Below are 11,600 nucleotides of genomic sequence, written 5' to 3'. Positions count from 1 at the left end.
ACATACCTAGTCTAGAATACTTGAGAATTTTCCCTAATCTTCACATACATGCCTAGAGGGCTGCGATACGAACTATTACGATACATGACTTAATGAACGAATACAAGGCTTACTATACTATTAGAAATACCGAACTATAAACTGTGAACTCGCTCAACTAGTTGTTGATCCTCTGTTACATGCCTTGCAGGTCGTTAGATACATGGAGCTTGCACAGGGAGGAGCAGGTCGTTGTGGGCAATGGATCATGAATGCTTGCTTTACACTTATGACATTTCACACATTATTAATTATGTTGGGTTTTACTTACATGCTTCCGCTATTTAAACAAGTTTGGTTTGAACATCAATCGTATTGAATTGGGTTTTATGAATTACTTTAACTTTTATGCACTATGTTTGATATGATTGATGGCTTGATCCTGGTCAGTCACGCTCCCAAGCGGTAATATTCCGCTGGTGGGTTTTGGGGGTGTGACAAAGGTAATATTACATATGTACCCTTATGGCACATCTTATAGAGTTAATTGAGATTTTGGATGGGGTTAGGGTAAAGGATAAAACGTGTAGCTAACAACGGAAAATAAAGTAAGGTAAGTGAAAGTCATCTTTCTAAAGAACTCATTACATAATTTGTGTCTAAATAGAGAAAAAAATTTGTAATTTACCTTTTTTTTTATAATCACATACAAGTAGTGAGAACACACTCCATGAGACAAAAGCCCTATTGATTTTCTTGAAAAATTGCATTTGCAGTTTTGTTGACCTAGTTGATCAAGCATGTAGCTGCCAGAGATATGAGCAACCCGAAAACCATTAGCAAGTTACATGTATGATGTGCAGAAGAAATATCCTTCGCGCCTACCTCGTACACGTTACCAGAATTTTCATCCTTCACTTTGATGCTTAACGAACCTGAAATCACACCAAAACCAAAACCAAAAGCAAATATTACAACTTGAAGAATTAGAATCATACAGATTTTATAATCTCTAGCCCTGATTTTGGTAATGATGGTTTGTCCTATATTTATAAATCTTAATTATTTATTTTTTTGTTGTAAAAACATGTGATTCTTTAAATTTATTAATTCAAGCCTTTATTTATAAAATTACTTTCAGTCATAGGATTTTCCCCTCAAGATGTGATTCTTTAAATTTATTAATTCAAGCCTTTATTTATAAAATTACTTTCAGTCATAGGATTTTCCCCTCAAGAGTAGTTTTTTGTCTTTTATGTTTTCGCTCTACATCAGTAACCCAAAAATGTGATCGGTTATATCAACTTCAAATCACAATAATCAATCCATCCTATTCATGAACATAGGCAATGGTGGACCCACCCTTTGCCGTAGGTGGACGGGCACATCCCTTAAAAAAAATAGTGTTAAATTCTGCGAAAATACCTACCACGCTCTTTGGAAATTTTCAACCACTCCCTTAAAAAAATCTTATGAATTTATATAACAAATTGTAAACACTAATTATTATTAAAATATAACCTAATTCGTTTAACCACTTTCACTTAACAATTTAACCCAATCACTTTCAGTTAAGAATCTAGCACAATAATAAATCCATTGTAGTTAACCCAACCCAATCAAATTTGAAGTAAATAAAATAGCCCAATCCAACCGCCGTTTCCATTTCTCGGCTACTGCTCCCACTCTAATCCCCAGCGACGCAAAAATAAGCGTGGACGGCAGGCCTTTTTTAGCTGGAAAACCGAAATTCCGGCCACCAAACCACCTGCAATCATGGGAATCCGAAGCACACGGGTACGCTTCGTTTATTTATGTTGTTTTATGTGGATTTTATGAGAAATAGATATGTTGAAGGTTTGAAATTTTATGTGTTTTGATGTCTTTTTTGTTGTTCTATACTTTAGTAGGGTGATTTTGTTGTTTTAGTAAAAGTTTTGCTTGTTTAAATGTTTAGTTACAAGTAATCAACAATTAAAACAAGAACTTGAAAATTATGAATTATGGTTGATGATTGTTTAAGACTTTAAGTGTTTAGTGTTGTTTTAAATGGTTTATATTTTATATTTGATAGGACGTTAGGAACCATGAGTAGGGAAGTTATGGCACGACCCGATCCGACGTGCAATGAACCGAGTTTTTTTATATAGCTAGGGACCTAAAATCTTGACAGGAAATTAGGAACAATTTTAAATATATTTGTAATGACGTTTGACGTGTTTTTGACGATCATATAAATTTTAGTTTGATGTTCTTTTGTTTTACATCACCCGACCCGATTTGGCCCGCTATGAACCGAATATTTTTTATATAGCTAAGAGCTTAAAATCTTTAAAAATATCCTGCACCACCATGAAAAAATTCCTGGGTCGGCCACTGAACATAGGCAAGTGTACTTACAGTCATAATCAGTCCATCCAATGGCTTGATTTTCCATATCGTATGTAACCAGCTTATCGGAGAGAACAAGATCTGCATATATGAACTAAAAGATGAAATTCAAGTTAAACCCAATAATAATCTACACCTTCTAATTGCCTGATGCTGCACAAATATGCATACAGTTCATATTTGACTTTTCGGAGTCAACGGCATCTACTCTAACTACAAAACACATAAGATTTGTTTGGCTGTAGAAGAATGTATAGTTTTGATCAACGAAAAGTATCTAAATGGAATGAGTTTGAAGCCTTGAAAGAAATCAAATATTCATGGTTTTATGCTCAGGTTTGGTTTTGAACAAATGTTAGTCTTGGCTATTAAAAGTCAACTGGTGCTTAATTATTCAGAAGCCAATCTCCGTATTTGGGCTTAGACCTGGATGATATATACATACATATATGCCGCGGGTTGGGGCCTCTCGGCTGCAACCTCAGACCCTTTCTAATGGGTTCTTTCTGTATCGACATTCTAGGTTAGGCTCAAGAAAGTTAGCACTTAGATAGTTAGATCCAGTCCATTCGACTACAAGGCCCGACAAATAGTTATGTTAATTATCTATGAAATGCAAAACAAAAATTTTAAATGTCCACAGTTATGTGAACAAGTAAATATATAGAACCTACCTCCAAACAAAGTTATTTCTTCTCCGCTTTTAGTTTGAATATTAGTGTTCTGAAAACCGATGCAGTATGCGTTCTCCTGATGATATACACTGTTATGAAATTCAAGTGACAGATCATATAGAATTTTTACAAAAATATGTACCTCAACTTTGAAGAAATATTGATGAGGTAAAACTTTCAATAAAAGTGAATTCTCAAAGTGAAAATTAATCACCGGAAAACCTTCATCGATGCTGCATTATGAGACAAAAGAAAGTTATTTTTGTCAAAATTTAAAGTTAGAAAAAAAAAACTTCTTTGACCCTCAAAAGTCATAATTTACATTTTTATTGTTCAAAGATAATTTCAGGGTTTGATACTTAAATTCTAAAATGAGTTAAAAAAAATAAATAAATAAATAAAAAAACCAAACAAACGAGTCAAAGAAACAGCTTACTTCCCGGTGTACTCATAGCATTTAAACATATTCTGAACTGTCACCGGCTTGTTGTTGGGTTGTGCCGCCATGATCTGGTTCAAAAGGATAACATCAAAATCTATACAGAATAAAGATTCTGATAAAAACAAAAAAAACATACCCAGTATAATCTCACTCATAGCAAAAGTTATTTGTAGGATACGAGGAGTGTCTCATGGGAGGAAGCCTTACCTTTATCCCCCAGAATAGAGAGGATGCTCCCGCTGATACCCCGACTCAAAACACAAAACTAGAAGTAACTTAATTGTGGAAGAATACGAAGCATATATATTTCAGAATACCTTTTCCATTAGCTGGTTATAAGTCTCATCCGGAAAATAAGCCAAGGTCGTGCCACTATCAACTACAACTGCTTGCTTCTTTCCAAAGTCCAGTATACTTGTTGGGAGTTTTACAGCTTCACCATTCACATCAATCGACTCCAATGCAATATTAAAATGTGTCCTACAACATGTACATAAATCACAACTTTAGATGTGTCTAGGCTCCAGGCAGGTTGCATGTGAAGGGATCTTGGTTTTAAAAAGTGCAAGGGACACAAAGGCGATAGGGTCCTAAGAGCCAAGATGCGAGGTGTAGGTGCACGCATCATGCAGGCGAGGCACCAGGTGTTGTTTATATGATCGTCAAAAACACGATTTAATTTATTAATAAATATGTACAACTTAAAGGTACATGTACAATCAATAACATAATCAAGTGACAGATAAAGATAACTTACTGATCATCTAAAATTGGTGTTGTTTTAATTTTTGGCTCCACCACTTCACCAATAGCAAAAATGCCACCTCCTTTGCTACTATCCAAGCAATGTGAGAATGTTTTTTTCACCACTTTAGCTGAAGCAAGCTGTGTAAGTAGAGAAATGTTTGACTGCCCAAATCCAAGAATACCATCTAGTGCTTGCTGTGATGAAGTTAGACCTCCAGTTTGTTTAGCTCCACACCTGAGTTGGAACAATGAAATTACATTTATACCCTCTGTGTGTAGTTTTTTTTTTTTTTTTTTTTTTACTTTTTTCAATAACACAATAGAATAGAAGAGACCGGGCAATTTTCTTTATTAATATTTCAAGAGTTAATTAGGTACAGCTAGGTTTAGAGGTTTTGGGTTCAAGTCCCACAGACCACATGATCAAAAGAAATTCGCCTTTCAACAAAATAAAATAATATTACACAAATTGTCCATGTGGTTAGATTTGTGGTTTTCAATTTGTATCATGTTTGGATTTTAACACTAACTAATTTAACCTTTTGACAAACTACAGGGACTATTTATGTAATTAACTCAAGGGGGACAAGGGAGGTATTTAATAACTGTATTTATTTTTATTTTTATTTACCGTCCCGCGTGTGTTATGGCGCATATAATGTATATATGTGTGGGCGCTTGTGGGGCAAAAGTGAAAGTGCACGAATTTTAACGTTGTTTTACTAATTTTGTGAAAATAACGTTAAAAGAGGGGGATGGCTAATCATGCATCATGTGGTGGCGTTGATAGCCGAAAGACAAGGGGGTACATGCACTAATCAGCATTTGCCTCAGTTGTTGAGTGTTATGTGCCTTATGTCCAAGGTTTGATGCAAAAACAGAAGGTAAAAGACAACATCAGTACTCACCCAAAAATTACATTCCCACTCATAGATGTAGTCTGGCGGTCTCCAGACACTTGGGCAAGTGTTACATTGTCTTTGACGAAAAAACCAGAGGTTGAACTCCCGTCTCCATATGTAACAGAATATGCACACAACATTCCCGCCTTACAGTCATCAGGTGGTCCATCAAATGTAGCTTTGCAAAATGGATCATCACAACCAACCGGTTTGGCAGTTGATGAGTCCTTCGGATCAAATAATGTCAAGGGTACCTGCCAGCAACATGGTAATCAATTACCACTACGCAACATTGTTTTAAAAGTGTTATCAGAATAACCAAATGTAATAAAAGAAGATGTAGAATTTGGCTTATGAAATTTTAGTAAAAGTCTATATCATTCTAAAAGCATTTATTTAAAAAACATGAGTCACAGTCTATAAAATTAAATGATTGAGTGTATATAATTATGAAATATATATATATATATATATATAGGGGATGGTTCAAATGAAAACCACTTTTATTGTGAAAACTCGAAAACTAACTAAAAAAACCTAAAAAAACCTAAAAAACATACAAAAATTTTTTTTTTTTTTTTACAATTTTTTTAGAAAAATCGCTACTTTTTATACTTTTTATCAGACAAACTATAGTGTTATATTTGTTATATAATGTTATATAGTGTTACATAGTGTTATATGGTATTATATGGTGTTACATATTGTTATACGATGGTTATATGGTGTTATATAGTATTATATATAGTGTCATAATACACTTTTCACACTTTAGGCCCTTTTTACACTATCCTTACCCTATATATATATATATATATATATATAAGTAAATAGAAAATCTGATTTTACGTGTAATGGGTCGCTTTTGATGCAACAATTGCAGAAATAATCAAACAACGAGAGGCAGAATCTGCTAGACAAAATATTAAAAAGAAATAAAAACGTGAAGCGCTAAAATTTGATACATACACCAAGACCGCTTGTCTTTGGGCAGTTGTGACATTCGATACAGTTGACCCATAGAAGGTCACTCCCTGTATCAACCTGCACATAGAAATCTTTTGGAGGAGACCCGAGTTGAATTTTAGTATAATAGAGGCTGCACAAGCGGAACATATAAAAGGTAAGGAACCAATGAATCCAAACAGAAATGTTTAAATTTTCAAATATTTGGATGCTTAAAGGGTCATCTTTCAAATTATTTTGTAGCATGTAATCACAATGAAGTTTTACAAGATAATCAGAATAGTAATTAACTATGGTTTGGCACCATGTCATATTTCTAACAAATTTGCATCAGCTTAACTGTACCACATCATCAACAGAAAACCATACAACTTAAGCAAAGTTACTATTATTCAATATATGCAAAATGGATTTTAATAATCCAAATTATAACCTACGGTCCGATAATAATCAACATGGCAATGCAACCGACAACACTCTTAACTTTCACATCCGTTCGTCGTTACCAAAGGCAATCCCACTATAACGAAGCAGTAACTACCAAAAAACATTCTGATTGGGATAAAAATCAGTCAATCTATAAACAAACATATAAACAAATGGTATTTCTCTGTAATTTTGCTATATTCTGTACAAGAAAAAACAAGCTCCATATATAGGAGAACAAACAACAATTACGGGAATCAATTAAGGAAAATATAACAACATTTGACCCAATTATTAACAGCCTAATTAAGGCAGAATCCTTTCCCGATTACAATCGTTCATTTAGCGCACAAGGAGTTACTTCTCTGTTAGGGTGAAACTGTCTTTGCATAATGGCGGTAAAAATTATTATTGGCCAATGGTTTTGTCCTCGTACTTTGGATTATTAAGATCCAATATGCCCTTAACATATTATATCTAAACATGTGGGGTGATCAAAACCAGGGGGGGTGGGGCGCACTCGAGCCGCGAACTTTTCGCTCAGTAGTGTTATGTATGTACGTTTTGTATAGAATTTTTAGGTATATACGTTTTTGAACCCCCGGTTTTATAAATAAAAAAAATTTAGGTATATACTTTTAGGTACGGTGACTTCCGACCCCCCGGTGGAAATTTTCAAGCTTCGCCACTGATAAAAACAATAAACGATACCTATACAAAAGTGCATTATGGCAATCCATAAACCACATTCATGCATTATTCATATACAACAACAAAATTTAAGCATTGAGACAGAGACTAACGCTGCCGACGTTGGGCTGCCGTCACCACCAAGAGGGAGTTCAGCGGCTGCCAGAATCCTCCGGTGGCGCTGGGTATCATGAGATTTCAGTGCATTCAGCGACGCTTTGTCGCCTGCAAACTTATGCCGAACCTGGAAAACCACATTGGCCGATGCCAAAACACACATTTGAATAACAACAACAACAAACAACATTACCGAACCAACCCCTCTCGTATTCAGATCCATATCTCAAATTTTTAATTAAACTGGACGTAAATTTTAAATGGGTTTTATGTAATCGAAACAAATGAACAAAAAAAACTTAATCCAATGTATGTATGTGTTTATTGATTTGTATGTATGATATTGTCTGTCTCCTATTATTGAAAACATTCAAAGAGAGGAAACCCACCTCGGTTTAATGACGCAAAAGTCAAATACAAAAATGGAGAGAGAAAGGGGGCGCGACTTTACCGGAAGCATACGATTCTTTGGTTTACCATTTTGCCTCATGTTTAAGGTTTTGCAGGCATGCAAGTTATGACTAATTGTCTAATATGACCCCTATACTTTTGAATTATTCAAGACTTATTGAACGCCTTTTTTCACTTTTAGAAAATAACCATTAATTTCCTAGTGGTATAGCATCCTTTGCCACACCAGACTCGTTAGCGCCCTATAGTGCCCCCATCCCATCCCTTGCGCACCAGGGGATGAGTGGGAGGGGGGGGGGGGGCCGCCATCGATACTCCGCCATTGCAGTTACGAGCGTTAAAGGGAAAAGCAGGTGGGATCCATTCTTTTCAACCAATCAAATATTTTTCTCTTTATTGATTTTTTTATTTTATTTAATAGGGGGTTTTAAAGGGGCTTTAAATTATTGCATGCAAGTTAAAGGGAGGGGATTTAAAGCCCCCTATGTGACATGGCGCTGATGTGGCGTGAAAAAGCCCTTATACCACACCCTCCAGTCTCAGTGTATGGGTGTGATGCTCGTTGTGGCAGTTTGATAGGTGTAAATTGTAACACCCCCAAAATACCACCTGCGGAAATCCCGCGAGGCGTGTTACGCATCAGAGTTCGAGCCACCAATCACATTGAACCAATAGTAAATACTTGAATAAAATATAAAATCAAATCCCAAAGTATCGTGTAGCGGAAGCATTTAATAAATCGTTTAGCAAACGTTTCAAAATACTTAAAACCAAAGTTCCCAATATAAATAAATCCAAGAGCCTCGATTCATGACCACTCCAGCACTCCCAGATAGCAAGTCCACATTCCAAGTGTTAGTGACCTACAAGCATGCAAACAAGTGTGTCAGACTACGCTGGTGAGTTCAAGGTGTTGTTATGCGTGTTGTTACCAGTTATATGTTAATACAATTCAATGATACGTTACGATGTTGCTCAAGTTAAACTACCCTAGGGACTACGCCCTTACGTAGCCGAGGAGTGTGCCTCTAAGCAACCCACTATGTTGTTCGGTTAGTTACCCTAGGGGAACCGCCCTTCCGTAACCGAGGAGTGTGCCTCTAAACAACCATAGTGAAACCCAGATAATTAGTACCTAATAGCGCTATCGTCTAATTACCCCCATTGCCCTCCAGGCAATGACCAAAACCGATTAAATTGTTTACCCAATGTTTCCCGTCCAATGTTTACCAGTTGTCCCAAACCACCGGGACGCATGCTTGAGAAAATGCAATGAACTCACCTGGGATTGCTCGGTATGATACACACAATTCAATTAAGTTATAAACCGATCAATCACGTCCTACCAAAGTTATCATGCCAGTCAGATTCGTATTCAAATATCGCACGTATGTTTTACACGTAGACTAACAAGTCATAAGCACGTAAAGTTCATGGCAACATGTTTGGTACGTTAACAGTCAAGAGCATATCATATTCATACTTGAACGATTTAAATGACCAAGCCCAAAAGATAGCAGGCCCAACATAAAGGTCTCGGCCCAATTAACATTGGCAGTCCAATTAGCAGATATGTAACCAAGTCCAATTACTTGGCCCAATCAAGTGGGCCCGTGATTGTGTAAGGTCCAAACAGTGTATATTGCACAACTGGTCTCGAGTCGCAACAGAGATTACGGTTTGTCACGGTCCGGTTACGAGTCGTAACAGGACTCGCAACCTTTGGTCTCGACTTGTCATGCCCTGGTTACGAGTCGCAACAAGACTCGCAACCATGGTTTCGGCTGATGTTGCTGTGTGAGGTTCCGAGTCGCAATTGGAGATACCGAGTCGCAACCGTGATGTGTGTAACTGGTTTCCATAATTCTAGCAACAATCATTCCGTAAATTCAGTAAACATATTCGGCAGTTTCGTAAATCAGATCAAATCAATAATCATTCATATTCAAACGTGTTCATGATCAGTATTAAACAACAACTAAACCGTTTTCATAACATGCTAATACTCGATCAAACAAGGAATTATATCACTAATTCGTATGAACCCTAACCCAAATACATGAACAATAATCCTGACATACTCGCTCAGTTGCATCTACGGTTCAATTATCATATGACAATCCCATCAACAGGACATAGCAACCATGTTATCATCTAATCGTGAACATATACAGTTAATATCTAGGTTGCAACCGATTCACAGAAACATCATTCAAGTAACATTCAACCAATCGATTACTTGCTAAAACATACAATATCAAACATCATGAGAACAACACTAACCGATTAGTAAGAATAGAGTGATCCGAACACGAGTATCTTTGCAAGCCAAGATGTGTTGCCTTCGGGTTTCAAGAGGGGAAGGAGAGAGCTTCTAGGGTTTTTGTGTGTGTGTGTGAGATAATTGTAACAAATGAGAGAACTCCCCCACTAGTGAGTGTTTACACGGTTTAAGAGAGTGGGCCGTCCCCTCATCGGGCCGCCCTAACGGTCTCGAGTCCATCAATCATGGACCGAATGGGTTGTGTAGGCAAATGGGTCGTGTATTCGGGTTATGTAACATATAACATATATCACTATTTCACATAAAACACATATATCATGTTTCACTAATGTTCACACAATCACGTAGCGTTACACAAAAACAGGTTCGAAATACGAGTTGTCACAGTATCCCCAACTAAAAAGAAATTTCGTCCCGAAATTTGATACGCACTCACTGAGGAAGCTAGATAAGTTAAAGCTAGGTAAGTTATGTCGTTTGCTGGTTTTCCTGGGGTGTCACATCCTCCCCAACTTGAATGGGAATTTCGTCCCGAAATTCACTAGTTGCATCAATGCCAGGTTCGCTAGGTTTTGACTGGTCTTCGGGGAACAAATGTGGATACTTAAGTTTCATCTGGTCCTCGCGTTCCCACGTGAACTCTGGACCACGTCTTGAGTTCCAACGAACTCTCACAATCGGTATACGGCTGTGTTTACGAACTTTAACTTCCCGATCCATAATCTCAATTGGTTCCTCGACAAACTGCAACTTGTCGTCTATCTTCAGCTCTTGAAATGGTACTACTAGTGTTTCATCAACCAAACACTTCTTTAGCTGCGATACGTGAAATACATCATGGACATTACCCAGCTCAGCAGGTAATTCCAACCTGTAGGCCACCTTTCCAATCCGTTCTAAAATTTTGAATGGTCCTACATAACGAGGGTTTAGTTTGCCGCGTTTCCCAAAACGCACCACACCCTTCCAGGGTGAAACCTTTAACATAACGCGGTCATTAACTTCAAATTCCAGTGGTTTACTACGCTTGTCAGCGTAGCTTTTCTGACGATCACGGGCTGCGGCCATACGGTTTCTGATCTGCACAATGCTTTCTGATGCTTCAAGGACAAACTCAGGGCCTGTGATCTGGCTGTCACCCACCTCATGCCAACAGAGAGGTGAACGACATTTCCGCCCGTACAGTGCTTCGAACGGAGCTGCCTTAATGCTTGAATGGTAGCTGTTGTTGTAGGAGAATTCTATCAACGGTAGGTGCTTCTCCCATCCCTTTCCAAAGTCGAGTACGCACGCTCGAAGCATATCTTCGAGGGTTTGGATGGTGCGCTCGCTTTGACCATCCGTCTGCGGGTGATAAGCGGTACTCATGTCGAGTTGGGCACCAAACGATTTATGCATTGACTGCCATAACTCTGAAGTGAAACGCGGATCACGGTCTGAAATGATAGAGGTTGGCACTCCATGCCTAGAAACCACTTCCTTAAGATACACTGCTGCCAGCTGAGAAAACTTGTCCGTTTCCTTGATTGCTAAGAAGTGTGCTGATTTCGTGAGGCGATCAACAATCACCC

General features: G+C 37.5%; 1 protein-coding gene across 1 annotated transcript; it reads right to left on the bottom strand.

Annotated features, from left to right (window-relative positions):
- Nucleotides 1-765: 765 nt before the first annotated feature.
- On the bottom strand, nucleotides 766-7,610 carry LOC110908433 (aspartic proteinase-like protein 2). Its single transcript, XM_035974249.1, has 10 exons — nucleotides 7,331-7,610; nucleotides 6,105-6,234; nucleotides 5,142-5,389; nucleotides 4,244-4,468; nucleotides 3,804-3,966; nucleotides 3,481-3,554; nucleotides 3,187-3,277; nucleotides 3,045-3,120; nucleotides 2,380-2,451; nucleotides 766-914 (listed from the first exon to the last, which is right to left on the bottom strand). The coding sequence occupies exons 1-10, from the start codon at nucleotides 7,555-7,557 to the stop codon at nucleotides 766-768; spliced, it is 1,455 nt and encodes a 484-aa protein (XP_035830142.1). The 5' UTR covers nucleotides 7,558-7,610.
- Between the last annotated feature and the right edge of the window lie 3,990 nt (nucleotides 7,611-11,600).

The sequence above is a fragment of the Helianthus annuus genome, chromosome 6 (assembly GCF_002127325.2).
Source record: "Helianthus annuus cultivar XRQ/B chromosome 6, HanXRQr2.0-SUNRISE, whole genome shotgun sequence".
Classification (NCBI taxonomy): domain Eukaryota; kingdom Viridiplantae; phylum Streptophyta; class Magnoliopsida; order Asterales; family Asteraceae; genus Helianthus; species Helianthus annuus.
Note: the sequence above shows the minus strand (reverse complement) of the source record. Positions and strands in the feature narration are given on the sequence as shown.

Excerpts from the sequence above, each read along its gene's own strand:
- LOC110908433 (XM_035974249.1), bottom strand. The coding sequence starts at position 7,557 with ATGGATCTGAATACGAGAGGGGTTGGTTCGGTAATGTTGTTTGTTGTT. Across the intron at positions 4,469-5,141 it reads AGTGGGAATGTAATTTTTGG|GTGTGGAGCTAAACAAACTG; the intron begins GTGAGTACTGAT and ends GTTCCAACTCAG. Across the intron at positions 2,452-3,044 it reads AGAAATAACTTTGTTTGGAG|ATCTTGTTCTCTCCGATAAG; the intron begins GTAGGTTCTATA and ends TCATATATGCAG.